The following is a 19,074-nucleotide window of genomic DNA, read 5'->3' on the forward strand; positions in this document are numbered from 1 at the left end:
GGGGGGGGTGGGGGGGGGGGGGGGGGGGGGGGGGGGGGGGGGGGTGGGGGGGGGGGGGGGGGGGGGGGGGGGGGGGGGTGGGGGGGGGGGGGGGGGGGGGGGGGGGGGGGGGGGGGGGGGGGGGGGGGGGGGGGGGGGGGGGGGGGTGGGGGGGGGGGGGGGGGGGGGGGGGTGCAGGGGAGAGGTTGGGGTGTGGGGGGGGGGGTGCGGGGGGAGAGGTTGGGGTGTGTGGGGGGGAGAGGTTGGGGTGTGCGGGGGGAGAGGTTGGGGTGTGTGGGGGGAGAGGTTGGGGTGTGTAGAGGGGAGGTTGGGGTGCGTGTGTGTAGGGGGTGGGGGAAGTACTGAGCAGTTATCCACAAACATTAATCCTGAGGAGCAGTAAGACCCCTTCTATATGGCAGCGTGGTGTCCTGTATCCAGAGGGGGCGCTAGGTGTCAGTCCTCAGCCTCACCAGTCCCCGTGTATGACTACAACCTTTTGTCAGTCCTGTATACCGCCCCTAGGGACCGCTTACACCTGGCCGCTGAGTAGATAACCAGCACGTACTTCGCCTCAGGATCGTACTCCGCCCATATCCTTTTAAATTCATCCAGGTGATGGGGGCCAAGAATCGACCAATCACGAGTCAGATAGTCAAAATTATCCATGATGACGGCCACAAAGAGATTAATAATCTGCAGAACAGACACATCATTATAAAACGGCCACAAAACACGGGATGGAAGGAAGACGCCATCTTGTCACTTACCAGAAAGGCGCATAACATGTAGAAGCTTATGAAGTAGAAGTAGGCGAAGCTTGTGCCGCAGGTGTACTCCTCCCCCGGCAGGAAGTCCGACTCCGGGTCACACAATTTACCATAAGAACAGGCCAGCAGGATCTCGTGCCAGGCCTCCCCTGTGGCACACCTACAAGTATATATATATATATACACATACACCTATAATACACTGCCCATAGTGTATATATACATAAATATATATATATATACACACACACACACACACAGTATATACACCATCCATATAGAAAACATTATATATATACACACACCTATAATACACTGCCCATAGTGTATATATACATAAATATATATATATATATACACACACACACACACAGTATATACACCACCCATATAGAAAACATTATATATATACACACACACACACACACCTACAATACACTGCCCATAGTGTATATATACATATACATATATACACACACAGTATATACACCACCCATATAGCAAACATTATATATAAATATATACACACACACACACACACACAGTATATACACCACCCATATAGAAAACATTATATATATACATACACACACACACACACCTACAATACACTGCCCATAGTGTATATATACATATACATATATACACACACAGTATATACACCACCCATATAGCAAACATTATATATATACATACACACACACACACACACACAGTATATACACCACCCATATAGCAAACATTATATATATACATACACACACACACACACACACACACACACCTATAATACACTGCCCATAGTGTATATATACATATACATATATACACACACAGTATATAACCCGTCCATATAGCAAATATATATATATATATATATATATACACATACATACCTACAATACACCGCCCATAGTGTATATATATATATACACCACCCATATAGCAAACATTATATATATATACATACACACACACCTACAATACACCGCCCATAGTGTATATATATACACACACACAGTATATACAGTACATAGCCCATATATATAGTGAGCGTTCCAGCTCTGGGATGGTAGCATAGTCCGTGTTACGGCACACAGACAGGCGCAGTCTTTCTTGCAGATGCGGGTGTCCCGTATTACGCCTTTATCGCAGCATAAGACGCACACAGCAGTAACACATGCAGAGCATAAACTAACACCTGCGCGTCCCAGCACTTACTATACAGGTAAGTTCCCTGACTGTACCTGGAAGAAACCCAACAGACCCATGTGTGACTTCCTCCAGGCTTCCTTCTCCCAGGGAAGTAGCCACCTAGTCAGCTGACTTAGATATCCCCAACAAGTCCCGGCCTGGAACATGGGGAGCCGGCACCCACCCAACACTTTGCCTGCTCCCAATAAGAGCCGGCCCGGAGCTGACTGACACTACACGGATCAGCTGCCTAACACCGCTGACACCATCTAATGGCTCCATAGCTTGGTGACATGCGCCTGCGTCTCTCCAGGTATATGCCAAGAACCTGGCCGGGATATATATATACCATTACAGACTGTTCCAGCTGCTGCCTTACACTATCTATATATATTATATATACACATACACACACCTACAATACACCGCACATATACACACAGCGGTGCCTTGGATTAGGAGTATAATCTGTTCCGGGACGGCGCTTGTAATCCAAATCCACTCTTATACCAAAGCAAATTTCCCCATAAGAAATCACTGATCTGCAGACAATTGGTTCCACCCCCCAAATATACTGATTATTATTCTGAATAACTTGTAGGAGAGATGAAACAATGAGAAGCAGCAGAATCTGTGATATTATAAGTTACTGTACAGTATAGTATCATGTGGTGTATAATGTATAGTAACTGTATAACCCTGATAACACAGCAGCTGGATATGTGATATATAAGTTACTGTACAGTATAGCAGCATGGGGTGTATAATGTATAGTAACTGTATAACCCTGATAACACAGCAGCAGCTGGATATGTGATATTATAAGTTACTGTACAGTATAGTATCATGTGGTGTATAATGTATAGTAACTGTATAACCCTGATAACACAGCAGCTGGATATGTGATATATAAGTTACTGTACAGTATAGCAGTATGTGGTATATAATATATAGTAACTGTATAACCCTGATAACACAGCAGCTGCTGGATATGTGATATATAAGTTACTGTACAGTATAGCAGCATGTGGTATATAATGTATAGTAACTGTATACCCCTGATAACACAGCAGCTGGATATGTGATATATAAGTTACTGTACAGTATAGCAGCATGTGGCGTATAATGTATAGTAACTGTATAACCCTGATAACACTGCAGCTGGATATGTGATATATAAGTTACTGTACAGTATAGTATCATGTGGTGTATAATGTATAGTAACTGTATAACCCTGATAACACAGCAGCAGCTGGATATGTGATATATCAGTTACTGTACAGTATAGCAATCAGCATGTGGTATATAATGTATAGTAACTGTATAACCCTGATAACACAGCAGCTGGATATGTGATATATAAGTTACTGTACAGTATAGCAGCATGTGGTATATAATGTATAGTAACTGTATAACCCTGATAACACAGCAGCAGCTGGATATGTGATATAAGTTACTGTACAGTATAGCAGCATGTGGTGTATAATGTATAGTAACTGTATAACCCTGATAACACTGCAGCTGGATATGTGATATATAAGTTACTGTATAGTATAGCAGCATGTGGTATATAATGTATAGTAACTGTATAACCCTGATAACACTGCAGCTGGATATGTGATATATAAGTTACTGTACAGTATAGCAGCATGTGGTGTATAATGTATAGTAACTGTATAACCCTGATAACACAGCAGCTGGATATGTGATGTATAAGTTACTGTACAGTATAGCAGCATGTGGTATATAATGTATAGTAACTGTATAACCCTGATAACACAGCAGCTGGATATGTGATATATAAGTTACTGTACAGTATAGCAATCAGCATGTGGTATATAATGTATAGTAACTGTATAACCCTGATAACACTGCAGCTGGATATGTGATATATAAGTTACTGTACAGTATAGCAGCATGTGGTGTATAATGTATAGTAACTGTATAACCCTGATAACACAGCAGCAGCTGGATATGTGATATTATAAGTTACTGTACAGTATAGTATCAGCATGTGGTGTGTAATGTATAGTAACTGTATAACCCTGATAACAGCAGCTGGATATGTGATATATAAGTTACTGTACAGTATAGCAGCATGTGGTGTATAATGTATAGTAACTGTATAACCCTGATGACACAGCAGCAGGTTGTAAATACAGGATGGAGCTACAGATCCCCATAATGCAGTAATGTGTATATATATATACACACGTGTGTATTACAACACATAGAACAGGCTAGAATAGAGAAGCAGGGCTGCTGTCAGAGGTCTGTGTGGTCACATGACAGCAATGGGGAAGGGGTGTGTTCAGCCTGGACCAATCAGGAAGTGAGAATCACAAAACTGTGCAGGAGGATAGTGACAGAAACTTCTCTATACAGCAGTGTGAATGGCTGAGTGTAAGTGCTATAATGTGCCTGCACTCACACTCAGCTATACACACTGCTGCTATAATGTGCCTACACTCACACTCAAGTATACACACTGCTGCAATAATGTGCCTGCACTCACACTCAGCTATACAAACTGCTGCTATAATATACCTGCACTCACACTCAGCTATACACACTGCTGCTATACTGTACCTGCACTTAAACTCAGCTATATACACTGCTATAATGTGCCTGCACTTACACTCAGCTATACACACTGCTGTATAGAGAAGTTTCTGTCACTGTCCTCCTGCACAGCTCTGTGATTCTTACTTCCTGGTTGCATGCTGAACACACCCCCTTCCCCATTGCTGTCGTGACCACACAGACCTCTGACAGCAGCCCTGCTTCTATATTCTAGCCTGTTGTACTACACTACTGCATTATGGGGATCTGCAGCTCCATCCTGTATCAACAAGCTGCTGCTGTGTTATCAGGGTTATACAGTTACTATACATTATATACCACATGCTGCTATACTGTACAGTAACTTATATATCACATATCCAGCTGCTGTGTTATCAAGGTTATACAGTTACTATACATTATATACCACATGCTGCTATACTGTACAGTAACTTATATATCACATATCCAGCTGCTGTTATCAGGGTTATACAGTTACTATACATTATATACCACATGCTGCTATACTGTACAGTAACTTATATATCACATATCCAGCTGCTGTGTTATCAGGGTTATACAGTTACTATACATTATATACCACATGCTGCTATACTGTACAGTAACTTATATATCACATATCCAGCTGCTGTGTTATCAGGGTTATACAGTTACTATACATTATATACCACATGCTGCTATACTGTACAGTAACTTATATATCACATATCCAGCTGCTGTGTTATCAGGGTTATACAGTTACTATACATTATACACCACATGCTGATTGCTATACTGTACAGTAACTTATATATCACATATCCAGCTGCTGTGTTATCAGGGTTATACAGTTACTATACATTATATACCACATGCTGCTATACTGTACAGTAACTTATATATCACATATCCAGCTGCTGTGTTATCAGGGTTATACAGTTACTATACATTATATATCACATGCTGCTATACTGTACAGTAACTTATATATCACATATCCAGCTGCTGCTGTGTTATCAGGGTTATACAGTTACTATACATTATACACCACATGCTGATTGCTATACTGTACAGTAACTTATATATCACATATCCAGCTGCTGTGTTATCAGGGTTATACAGTTACTATACATTATATACCACATGCTGATTGCTATACTGTACAGTAACTTATATATCACATATCCAGCTGCTGTGTTATCAGGGTTATACAGTTACTATACATTATATACCACATGCTGCTATACTGTACAGTAACTTATATATCACATATCCAGCTGCAGTGTTATCAGGGTTATACAGTTACTATACATTATACACCACATGCTGCTATACTGTACAGTAACTTATATATCACATATCCAGCTGCTGTGTTATCAGGGTTATACAGTTACTATACATTATATAACCACATGCTGCTATACTGTACAGTAACATATATTACATATCCAGCTGCTGTGTTATCAGGGTTATACAGTTACTATACATTATATACCACATGCTGATTGCTATACTGTACAGTAACTTATATATCACATATCCAGCTGCTGTGTTATCAGGGTTATACAGTTACTATACATTATATACCACATGCTGCTATACTGTACAGTAACTTATATATCACATATCCAGCTGCTGCAGTGTTATCAGGGTTATACAGTTACTATACATTATATACCACATGCTGCTATACTGTACAGTAACTTATATATCACATATCCAGCTGCTGGGTTATCAGGGTTATACAGTTACTATACATTATACACCACATGCTGCTATACTGTACAGTAACTTATATATCACATATCCAGCTGCAGTGTTATCAGGGTTATACAGTTACTATACATTATATACCACATGCTGCTATACTGTACAGTAACTTATATATCACATATCCAGCTGCTGCTGTGTTATCAGGGTTATACAGTTACTATACATTATACACCACATGCTGCTATACTGTACAGTAACTTATATATCACATATCCAGCTGCTGCTGTGTTATTAGGGTTATACAGTTACTATACATTATACACCACATGCTGCTATACTGTACAGTAACTTATATATCACATATCCAGCTGCTGCTGTGTTATCAGGGTTATACAGTTACTATACATTATACACCACATGCTGCTATACTGTACAGTAACTTATATATCACATATCCAGCTGCAGTGTTATCAGGGTTATACAGTTACTATACATTATACACCACATGCTGCTATACTGTACAGTAACTTATATATCACATATCCAGCTGCTGCTGTGTTATCAGGGTTATACAGTTACTATACATTATATACCACATACTGCTATACTGTACAGTAACTTATATATCACATATCCAGCTGCTGCTGTGTTATCAGGGTTATACAGTTACTATACATTATATACCACATGCTGCTATACTGTACAGTAACTTATAATATCACAGATTCAGCTGCTTCTCATTGTTTCATCTCTTCTACATGTTATTCAGAATAATAATCAGTATATTTCGGGTGTGGAACCAATTGTCTGCAGATCAGTGATTTCTTATGGGAACATTTGCTTTAGTATAAGAGTGATTTGGATAACAAGCGCCGTCCGGGAATGTATAATACTGTTAATACAAGGCACCACTGTGTTGAGCTTTCTAAAACTCAACATGGACAAAACAGAACTTATCATCTTTCCCCCATCTCGCTCCACCCCGCCTTCTAATCTGTCAATCACTATCAATGGCTGTACTCTGTCCCCTGTCCCCCAAGTCCGCTGCCTTGGGGTCACCTTTGACTCTGCCCTGTCCTTTAAACGACATATTCAGGCCCTGACCACCTCCTGCCGCCTTCACCTCAAAAACATTTCCAGAATCCGCTCCTTCCTCACCCCTGACTCCACCAAACTGCTGGTCCATGCTCTCATTATCTCCCGCTTGGACTACTGTAACATCCTCCTCTCCGGCCTTCCAGCTAACTCCCCTGATCCCCTCCAGTCTATCCTTAACTCTGCTGCCCGACTAATCCACCTTTCCCCTCGCTTTGCCTCAGCCTCTCCCCTCTGCCAATCCCTCCACTGGCTCCCCATTGCCCAACGTATTGACTTTAAATTATTGACCATGACGTACACGGCCGTCCACAACCTGTCCCCTCCGTACATCTCTGACCTGATATCCCGCTACCGTCCCTCACGCAACCTTCGATCCTCCAGTGACCTCCGTCTCCGCTCCCCCTTGTTCGTACCTCGCACAACCGCCTCCAAGACTTTGCCCGAGCCTCCCCCATACTCTGGAACTCGCTGCCCCGACACATCCGTCTCTCATCCACCATCAAGTCCTTCAAAAGTAACCGGAAAACCCATCTCTATATACAGTACTGGGCTACAACCTACAATAACTCTGCATCACACTGACTGGCTGCACGTTACCTCCTGTTTCTCCCCCTATACCCCATAGATTGTGAGCCCTCGCGGGCAGCGTCCTCTTCCCCCATGTACCAGTCTGCCATCTGCCTTCATGTAATGTTTTCTGATCTTGTATTGTTCTGATCTATTGTATAGCACTCTGGAACTAAGGGCGCTTTATATATAAATAATAATAATAATATATATATATTTATATAATCTCCATCCCAGACTATATTATATTGTATATACACACACATATCCCAGACCCCCCATATGTATATAGCTATATCCCAGAGCTAATATATACGGGATATACTCACCCTTGTCACCAATGCAACTTTTCTGTCTAAAAAGAAATAAAATCACCTGAAGAGAAGCAATACGGCCTGAGGAAACGTCTGAAAGTTGTTGTTGCGATTTATCTGCGTTCCGTCAACCAAGGCGATTTTACCAAAGACCTGAGAGACAGAAGATTGTCCTGATGCGGCATGGTAAGAAACCCCACCACTGGGGGGCGCACAATGTTATATACCATGCCGGGTATTAGTGTACGATAAAGCTGATATTACTGGCAGGAAAACATCCACCCACTGCTCCCCGCCCTCAGCCATAGCGACCGGCAGCCTCTCCACCCACTGCTCCCAGCCATAGTGACCGGCAGCCTCTCCACCCACTGCTCCCCGCCCCCAGCCATAGTGACCGGCAGCCTCTCCACCCACCGCTCCCCGCCCCCAGCCATAGTGACCGGCAGCCTCTCCACCCACTGCTCCCCGCCCCCAGCCATAGCGACCGGCAGCCTCTCCACCCACTGCTCCCCGCCCTCAGCCATAGTGACCGGCAGCCTCTCCACCCACTGCTCCCCGCCCCCAGCCATAGTGACCGGCAGCCTCTCCACCCACTGCCCCCAGCCATAGTGACCGGCAGCCTCTCCACCCACTGCTCCCCGCCCCCAGCCATAGTGACCGGCAGCCTCACCACCCACTGCTCCCGCCCCCAGCCATAGCGACCGGCAGCCTCTCCACCCACTGCCCCCAGCCATAGTGACCGGCAGCCTCACCACCCACTGCCCTCAGCCATAGTGACCGGCAGCCTCTCCACCCACCGTTCCCCGCCCCCAGCCATAGTGACCGGCAGCCTCACCACCCACTGCTCCCCGCCCCCAGCCATAGTGACCGGCAGCCTCACCACCCACTGCTCCCCGCCCCCAGCCATAGTGACCGGTAGCCTCTCCACCCACCGCTCCCAGCCATAGCGACCGGCAGCCTCTCCACCCACTGCTCCCCGCCCCCAGCCATAGTGACCGGCAGCCTCACCACCCACTGCTCCCCGCCCCCAGCCATAGTGACCGGCAGCCTCTCCACCCACTGCCCTCAGCCATAGTGACCGGCAGCCTCACCACCCACTGCTCCCCGCCCCCAGCCATAGCGACCGGCAGCCTCTCCACCCACTGCCCTCAGCCATAGTGACCGGCAGCCTCACCACCCACTGCTCCCCGCCCCCAGCCATAGCGACCGGCAGCCTCTCCACCCACTGCTACCCGCCCTCAGCCATAGTGACCGGCAGCCTCTCCACCCACCGTTCCCCGCCCCCAGCCATAGTGACCGGCAGCCTCTCCACCCACCGCTCCCCGCCCCCAGCCATAGTGACCGGCAGCCTCTCCGCCCACCGCTCCCCGCCCTCAGCCATAGTGACCGGCAGCCTCACCACCCACTGCTCCCCGCCCCCAGCCATAGTGACCGGCAGCCTCTCCACCCACCGCTCCCCGCCCTCAGCCATAGCGACCGCCAGCCTCTCCACCCACTGCTCCCCGCCCTCAGCCATAGTGACCGGCAGCCTCACCACCCACTGCTCCCCGCCCCCAGCCATAGTGACCGGCAGCCTCTCCACCCACTGCTCCCAGCCATAGTGACCGGCAGCCTCTCCACCCACTGCTCCCCGCCCTCAGCCATAGTGACCGACAGCCTCTCCACCCACTGCTCCCCGCCCCCAGCCATAGTGACCGGCAGCCTCACCACCCACTGCTCCCCGCCCCCAGCCATAGTGACCGGCAGCCTCTCCACCCACTGCCCTCAGCCATAGTGACCGGCAGCCTCACCACCCACTGCCCTCAGCCATAGTGACCGGCAGCCTCTCCACCCACTGCTCCCCGCCCCCAGCCATAGTGACCGGCAGCCTCACCACCCACCGCTCCCCGCCCCCAGCCATAGTGACCGGCAGCCTCTCCACCCACTGCTCCCCGCCCCCAGCCATAGCGACCGGCAGCCTCACCACCCACTGCTCCCCGCCCCCAGCCATAGTGACCGGCAGCCTCACCACCCACTGCTCCCCGCCCCCAGCCATAGTGACCGGCAGCCTCTCCACCCACTGCCCTCAGCCATAGTGACCGGCAGCCTCTCCACCCACTGCTCCCCGCCCTCAGCCATAGTGACCGGCAGCCTCTCCACCCACTGCTCCCCGCCCCCAGCCATAGTGACCGGCAGCCTCTCCACCCACTGCTCCCCGCCCCCAGCCATAGTGACCGGCAGCCTCTCCACCCACTGCTCCCCGCCCCCAGCCATAGTGACCGGCAGCCTCACCACCCACTGCTCCCCGCCCTCAGCCATAGTGACCGGCAGCCTCTCCACCCACCGCTCCCCGCCCCCAGCCATAGTGACCGGCAGCCTCTCCACCCACCGTTCCCCGCCCCCAGCCATAGTGACCGGCAGCCTCTCCACCCACTGCTCCCCGCCCCCAGCCATAGTGACCGGCAGCCTCTCCACCCACTGCTCCCCGCCCCCAGCCATAGTGACCGGCAGCCTCTCCACCCACCGTTCCCCGCCCCCAGCCATAGTGACCGGCAGCCTCACCACCCACTGCTCCCCGCCCTCAGCCATAGTGACCGGCAGCCTCTCCACCCACTGCTCCCCGCCCTCAGCCATAGTAACCGGCAGCCTCACCACCCACCGCTCCCCGCCCCCAGCCATAGTGACCGGCAGCCTCTCCACCCACCGTTCCCCGCCCCCAGCCATAGTGACCGGCAGCCTCACCACCCACTGCTCCCCGCCCTCAGCCATAGTGACCGGCAGCCTCTCCACCCACTGCTCCCCGCCCTCAGCCATAGTGACCGGCAGCCTCACCACCCACTGCTCCCCGCCCTCAGCCATAGTGACCGGCAGCCTCACCACCCACTGCTCCCCGCCCCCAGCCATAGTGACCGGCAGCCTCTCCACCCACTGCCCTCAGCCATAGTGACCGGCAGCCTCACCACCCACAGCTCCCCGCCCCCAGCCATAGTGACCGGAGCCTCTCCACCCACTGCTCCCCGCCCCCAGCCATAGTGACCGGCAGCCTCTCCACCCACTGCTCCCCCGCCCCCAGCCATAGTGACCGGCAGCCTCACCACCCACTGCGCCCCGCCCTCAGCCATAGTGACCGGCAGCCTCACCACCCACTGCTCCCCGCCCTCAGCCATAGTGACCGGCAGCCTCTCCACCCACTGCTCCCCGCCCCCAGCCATAGTGACCGGCAGCCTCTCCACCCACCGCTCCCCGCCCCCAGCCATAGTGACCGGCAGCCTCTCCACCCACTGCTCCTCGCCCCCAGCCATAGTGACCGGCAGCCTCTCCACCCACCGCTCCCCGCCCCCAGCCATAGTGACCGGCAGCCTCTCCACCCACTGCCCCCAGCCATAGTGACCGGCAGCCTCTCCACCCACTGCTCCCCGCCCCCAGCCATAGTGACCGGCAGCCTCTCCACCCACTGCTCCCCGCCCCCAGCCATAGTGACCGGCAGCCTCACCACCCACTGCCCTCAGCCATAGTGACCGGCAGCCTCTCCACCCACCGCTCCCCGCCCTCAGCCATAGTGACCGGCAGCCTCTCCACCCACCGCTCCCAGCCATAGTGACCGGCAGCCTCACCACCCACTGCTCCCCGCCCTCAGCCATAGTGACCGGCAGCCTCTCCACCCACCGCTCCCCGCCCTCAGCCATAGTGACCGGCAGCCTCTCCACCCACTGCCCTCAGCCATAGTGACCAGCAGCCTCTCCACCCACTGCTCCCCGCCCTCAGCCATAGTGACCGGCAGCCTCTCCACCCACTGCTCCCCGCCCTCAGCCATAGTGACCGGCAGCCTCACCACCCACCGCTCCCAGCCATAGTGACCGGCAGCCTCTCCACCCACTGCTCCCCGCCCCCAGCCATAGTGACCGGCAGCCTCACCACCCACCGCTCCCAGCCATAGTGACCGGCAGCCTCTCCACCCACTGCTCCCCGCCCCCAGCCATAGTGACCGGCAGCCTCTCCACCCCCTGCTCCCCGCCCCCAGCCATAGTGACCGACAGCCTCTCCACCCACTGCTCCCCGCCCCCAGCCATAGTGACCGGCAGCCTCTCCACCCACCGCTCCCAGCCATAGTGACCGGCAGCCTCTCCACCCACTGCTCCCCGCCCCCAGCCATAGTGACCGGCAGCCTCTCCACCCACTGCTCCCCGCCCCCAGCCATAGTGACCGGCAGCCTCACCACCCACTGCCCTCAGCCATAGTGACCGGCAGCCTCTCCACCCACCGCTCCCAGCCATAGTGACCGGCAGCCTCTCCACCCACTGCTCCCCGCCCCCAGCCATAGTGACCGGCAGCCTCTCCACCCACTGCTCCCCGCCCCCAGACCATAGTGACCGGCAGCCTCACCACCCACTGCCCTCAGCTATAGTGACCGGCAGCCTCTCCACCCACCGCTCCCAGCCATAGTGACCGGCAGCCTCTCCACCACTGCTCCCCGCCCCCAGCCATAGTGACCGGCAGCCTCTCCACCACTGCTCCCCGCCCCCAGCCATAGTGACCGGCAGCCTCTCCACCCACTGCTCCCCGCCCCCAGCCATAGTGACCGGCAGCCTCTCCACCCACTGCTCCCCGCCCCCAGCTATAGTGACCGGCAGCCTCACCACCCACTGCCCTCAGCCATAGTGACCGGCAGCCTCACCACCCACCGCCCTCAGCCATAGTGACCGGCAGCCTCTCCACCCACTGCTCCCCGCCCCCAGCCATAGTGACCGGCAGCCTCTCCACCCACTGCCCTCAGCCATAGTGACCGGCAGCCTCACCACCCACTGCTCCCCGCCCTCAGCCATAGTGACCGGCAGCCTCTCCACCCACTGCTCCCCGCCCCCAGCCATAGTGACCGGCAGCCTCTCCACCCACTGCTCCCCGCCCTCAGCCATAGTGACCGGCAGCCTCTCCACCCACTGCTCCCCGCCCCCAGCCATAGTGACCGGCAGCCTCACCACCCACTGCTTCCCGCCCTCAGCCATAGTGACCGGCAGCCTCACCACCCACTGCTTCCCGCCCTCAGCCATAGTGACCGGCAGCCTCTCCACCCACTGCTCCCACGCCTCAGCCATAGTGACCGGCAGCCTCTCCCACCCACTGCTCCCCGCCCTCAGCCATAGTGCCGGCAAGCCTCTCACCACCCACAGCTCCCCGCCCTCAGCCAATAGTGACCGCAGTCCTCACCACCCACCGCTCCCCGCCCTCAGCCATAGTGACCGAGCCTCACCACCCCCCGCTCCCCGCCCCAGCCATAGTGACCGGCAGCCTCACCACCCACTGCTCCCCGCCCCAGCCATAGTGACCGGCAGCACTCTCCACCCCACTGCCCTCAGCCATAGTGACTCGGTCAGCCTCACCACCCACTGCTCCCCGCCCTCAGCCCAATAGTGACCGGCAGCCTCTCCACCCACTGCTCCCCGCCCCCAGCCATAGTGACCGGCAGCCTCTCCACCCACTGCCCTCAGCCATAGTGACCGGCAGCCTCACCACCCACTGCTCCCCGCCCTCAGCCATAGTGACCGGCAGCCTCACCACCCACTGCTCCCCGCCCCCAGCCATAGTGACCGGCAGCCTCTCCACCCACTGCTCCCCGCCCTCAGCCATAGTGACCGGCAGCCTCTCCACCCACTGCTCCCCGCCCTCAGCCATAGTGACCGGCAGCCTCTCCACCCACTGCTCCCCGCCCTCAGCCATAGTGACCGGCAGCCTCTCCACCCACTGCTCCCCGCCCTCAGCCATAGTGACCGGCAGCCTCTCCACCCACTGCTCCCCGCCCTCAGCCATAGTGACCGGCAGCCTCACCACCCACTGCTCCCCGCCCTCAGCCATAGTGACCGGCAGCCTCTCCACCCACTGCTCCCTGCCCTCAGCCATAGTGACCGGCAGCCTCTCCACCCACTGCTCCCCGCCCCCAGCCATAGTGACCGGCAGCCTCTCCACCCACTGCTCCCCGCCCCCCAGCCATAGTGACCGGCAGCCTCTCCACCCACTGCCCTCAGCCATAGTGACCGGCAGCCTCTCCACCCACTGCTCCCCGCCCCTCAGCCATAGTGACCGGCAGCCTCTCCACCCACTGCTCCCCGCCCTCAGCCATAGTGACCGGCAGCCTCATCCACCCACTGCTCCCCGCCCTCAGCCATAGTGACCCGCAGCCTCATCCACCCACTGCTCCCCGCCCTCAGCCATAGTGGACCGGCAGCCTCATCCACCCACCTGCTCCCGCCCTCAGCCATAGTGACCGGCAGCCTCTCCACCCACTGCTCCCCGCCCCCAGCCATAGTGACCGGCAGCCTCTCCACCCACTGCCCTCAGCCAAAGTGACCGGCAGCCTCACCACCCACTGCTCCCCGCCCCAGCCATAGTGACCGGCAGCCTCTCCACCCACTGCCTCCCGCCCCATAGTGGACCGGCAGCCTCATCCACCCACTGCTCCCCGCCCTCAGCATAGTGACCGGCAGCCCTCACCACCCACTGCTCCCCGCCCTCAGCCATAGTGACCGGCAGCCTCACCACCCACTGCTCCCCGCCCTCAGCCATAGTGACCGGCAGCCTCTCCACCCACTGCTCCCCGCCCTCAGCCATAGTGACCGGCAGCCTCACCACCCACTGCTCCCCGCCCTCAGCCATAGTGACCGGCAGCCTCTCCACCCACTGCTCCCTGCCCTCAGCCATAGTGACCGGCAGCCTCTCCACCCACTGCTCCCCGCCCCCAGCCATAGTGACCGGCAGCCTCTCCACCCACTGCTCCCCGCCCCCCAGCCATAGTGACCGGCAGCCTCTCCACCCACTGCCCTCAGCCATAGTGACCGGCAGCCTCACCACCCACTGCTCCCCGCCCTCAGCCATAGTGACCGGCAGCCTCTCCACCCACTGCTCCCCGCCCCCAGCCATAGTGACCGTCAGCCTCTCCACCCACTGCCCTCAGCCATAGTGACCGGCAGCCTCACCACCCACTGCTCCCCGCCCTCAGCCATAGTGACCGGCAGCCTCACCACCCACTGCTCCCCGCCCCCAGCCATAGTGACCGGCAGCCTCTCCACCCACTGCTCCCCGCCCTCAGCCATAGTGACCGGCAGCCTCTCCACCCACTGCTCCCCGCCCTCAGCCATAGTGACCGGCAGCCTCTCCACCCACTGCTCCCCGCCCTCAGCCATAGTGACCGGCAGCCTCTCCACCCACTGCTCCCCGCCCTCAGCCATAGTGACCGGCAGCCTCTCCACCCACTGCTCCCCGCCCTCAGCCATAGTGACCGGCAGCCTCTCCACCCACTGCTCCCCGCCCCCCAGCCATAGTGACCGGCAGCCTCTCCACCCACTGCCCTCAGCCATAGTGACCGGCAGCCTCACCACCCACTGCTCCCCGCCCTCAGCCATAGTGACCGGCAGCCTCTCCACCCACTGCTCCCCGCCCCCAGCCATAGTGACCGGCAGCCTCTCCACCCACTGCCCTCAGCCATAGTGACCGGCAGCCTCACCACCCACTGCTCCCCGCCCTCAGCCATAGTGACCGGCAGCCTCACCACCCACTGCTCCCCGCCCCCAGCCCTAGTGACCGGCAGCCTCTCCACCACTGCTCCCCGCCCTCAGCCATAGTGACCGGCAGCCTCTCCACCCACTGCTCCCCGCCCTCAGCCATAGTGACCGGCAGCCTCTCCACCCACTGCTCCCCGCCCTCAGCCATAGTGACCGGCAGCCTCTCCACCCACTGCTCCCCGCCCTCAGCCATAGTGACCGGCAGCCTCTCCACCCACTGCTCCCCGCCCTCAGCCATAGTGACCGGCAGCCTCTCCACCCACTGCTCCCCGCCCTCAGCCATAGTGACCGGCAGCCTCTCCACCCACTGCTCCCCGCCCCCCCAGCCATAGTGACCCGGCAGCCTCTCCACCCACTGCCCTCAGCCATAGTGACCGGCAGCCTCACCACCCACTGCTCCCCGCCCTCAGCCATAGTGACCGGCAGCCTCTCCACCCACTGCTCCCCGCCCTCAGCCATAGTGACCGGCAGCCTCTCCACCCACTGCTCCCCGCCCTCAGCCATAGTGACCGGCAGCCTCTCCACCCACTGCTCCCCGCCCTCAGCCATAGTGACCGGCAGCCTCTCCACCCACTGCTCCCGCCCTCAGCCATAGTGACCGGCAGCCTCTCCACCCACTGCTCCCGCACCTCAGCCATAGTGACCGGCAGCCTCACCACCCACTGCTCCCCGCCCCTCAGCCATAGTGACCGGCAGCCTCTCCACCCACTGCTCCCTGCCCTCAGCCATAGTGACCGGCAGCCTCTCACCCCACTGCTCCCCGCCCCCAGCCATAGTGACCGGCAGCCTCTCCACCCACTGCTCCCCGCCCCCCAGCCATAGTGACCGGCAGCCTCTCCACCCCACTGCCCTCCGCCATAGTGACCGGCAGCCTCACCACCCACTGCTCCCCGCCCTCAGCCATAGTGACCGGCAGCAGCCTCTCCACCCACTGCTCCCCGCCCCAGCCATAGTGACCGTCAGCCTCTCCACCCACTTGCCCTCAGCCATAGTGACCGGCAGCCTCACCACCCACTGCTCCCCGCCCTCAGCCATAGTGAACCGGCAGCCTCACCACCCACTGCCTCCCCGCCCCCAGCCATAGTGACCGCAGCCTCTCCACCCACTGCTCCCCCGCCCTCAGCCATAGTGACCGGCAGCCTCTCCACCCACTGCCTCCCGCCCTCAGCCATAGTGACCGGCAGCCTCTCCACCCACTGCTCCCCGCCCTCAGCCATAGTGACCGGCAGCCTCTCCACCCACTGCTCCCCGCCCTCAGCATAGTGACCGGCATCCTCTCCACCCACTGCTCCCCGCATCAGCCATAGTGACCGGCAGCCTCTCCACCCACTGCTCCCCGCCCCCCAGCCATAGTGACCGGCAGCCTCTCCACCCACTGCCCTCAGCCATAGTGACCGGCAGCCTCCCACCCACTGCTCCCCGCCCTCAGCCATAGTGACCGGCAGCCTCTCCACCCCACTGCTCCCGCCCCCAGCCATAGTGACCGGCAGCCTCTCCACCCACTGCCCTCAGCCATAGTGACCGGCAGCCTCACCACCCACTGCTCCCCGCCCCTCAGCCATAGTGACCGGCAGCCTCTACCACCCACTGCTCCCCGCCCCCAGCCATAGTGACCGGCAGCCTCTCCACCCCACTGCTCCCCGCCCCCTCAGCCATAGTGACCGGCAGCCTCTCCACCCACTGCTCCCCGCCCTCAGCCATAGTGACCGGCAGCCTCATCCCACCCACTGCTCCCCGCCCTCAGCCATAGTGACCGGCAGCCTCTCCACCCACTGCTCCCCGCCCTCAGCCATAGTGACCGGCAGCCTCTCCACCCACTGCTCCCCGCCCTCAGCCATAGTGACCGGCAGCCTCTCCACCCACTGCTCCCCGCCCTCAGCCATAGTGACCGGCAGCCTCTCCACCCACTGCTCCCCGCCCCCCAGCCATAGTGACCGGCAGCCTCTCCACCCACTGCCCTCAGCCATAGTGACCGGCAGCCTCTCCGCCCCTAAATAGCGCTGCATATAGACGTCTTCCTTAGGACATAAGGCAGAGAAGCTACAGACGTACCTGCATCCCAATGACGGCATAGATGAAAAACAGCATAACAATAAGGAGCGCCACGTACGGGAGAGCCTGCACCGGGAGACAAGACATGGTGATAGTATATAGTACCCCACCCTCATTATGGGATGTACTGGTGATAGTATATAGTACCCCACCCTCATTATGGGATGTACTGGTAATAGTATATAGTACCCCACCCTCATTATGGGATGTACTGGTGATAGTATATAGTACCCCACCCTCATTATGGGATGTACTGGTGATAGTATATAGTACCTTACCCTCATTATGGGATGTACTGGTAATAGTATATAGTACCCCACCCTCATTATGGGATGTACTGGTAATAGTATATAGTACCCCACCCTCATTATGGGATGTACTGGTAATAGTATATAGTACCTTACCCTCATTATGGGATGTACTGGTGATAGTATATAGTACCTTACCCTCATTATGGGATGTACTGGTGATAGTATATAGTACCCCACCCTCATTATGGGATGTACTGGTAATAGTATATAGTACCTTACCCTCATTATGGGATGTACTGGTGATAGTATATAGTACCCCACCCTCATTATGGGATGTACTGGTAATAGTATATAGTACCCCACCCTCATTATGGGATGTACTGGTGATAGTATATAGAGCCTTACCCTCATTATGGGATGTACTGGTGATAGTATATAGTACCTTACCCTCATTATGGGATGTACTGGTGATAGTATATAGTACCTTACCCTCATTATGGGATGTACTGGTAATAGTATATAGTACCCCACCCTCATTATGGGATGTACTGGTAATAGTATATAGTACCTTACCCTCATTATGGGATGTACTGGTAATAGTATATAGTACCCCACCCTCATTATGGGATGTACTGGTAATAGTATATAGTACCCCACCCTCATTATGGGATGTACTGGTAATAGTATATAGTACCCCACCCTCATTATGGGATGTACTGGTAATAGTATATAGTACCTCACCCTCATTATGGGATGTACTGGTGATAGTATATAGTACCTTACCCTCATTATGGGATGTACTGGTGATAGTATATAGAGCCTTACCCTCATTATGGGATGTACTGGTGATAGTATATAGTACCTTACCCTCATTATGGGATGTACTGGTAATAGTATATAGTACCCCACCCTCATTATGGGATGTACTGGTGATAGTATATAGTACCCCACCCTCATTATGGGATGTACTGGTGATAGTATATAGTACCCCACCCTCATTATGGGATGTACTGGTAATAGTATATAGAGCCTTACCCTCATT

General features: G+C 55.1%; 1 protein-coding gene across 1 annotated transcript in view; it reads right to left on the reverse strand.

Annotated features, from left to right (window-relative positions):
• CACNA1S (calcium voltage-gated channel subunit alpha1 S) overlaps positions 1 to 19,074 on the reverse strand; it is a 268,666-nt gene that overhangs the window by 54,097 nt on the left and 195,495 nt on the right. Inside the window, 4 exon segments of the mRNA XM_069946057.1 lie at positions 548 to 675; positions 750 to 909; positions 8,259 to 8,350; positions 17,782 to 17,847. Of these exon segments, the coding sequence (XP_069802158.1) occupies positions 548 to 675; positions 750 to 909; positions 8,259 to 8,350; positions 17,782 to 17,847 (446 nt within the window).

This window comes from Dendropsophus ebraccatus, chromosome 11 (assembly GCF_027789765.1).
Source record: "Dendropsophus ebraccatus isolate aDenEbr1 chromosome 11, aDenEbr1.pat, whole genome shotgun sequence".
Taxonomy (NCBI): Eukaryota; Metazoa; Chordata; class Amphibia; order Anura; family Hylidae; genus Dendropsophus; species Dendropsophus ebraccatus.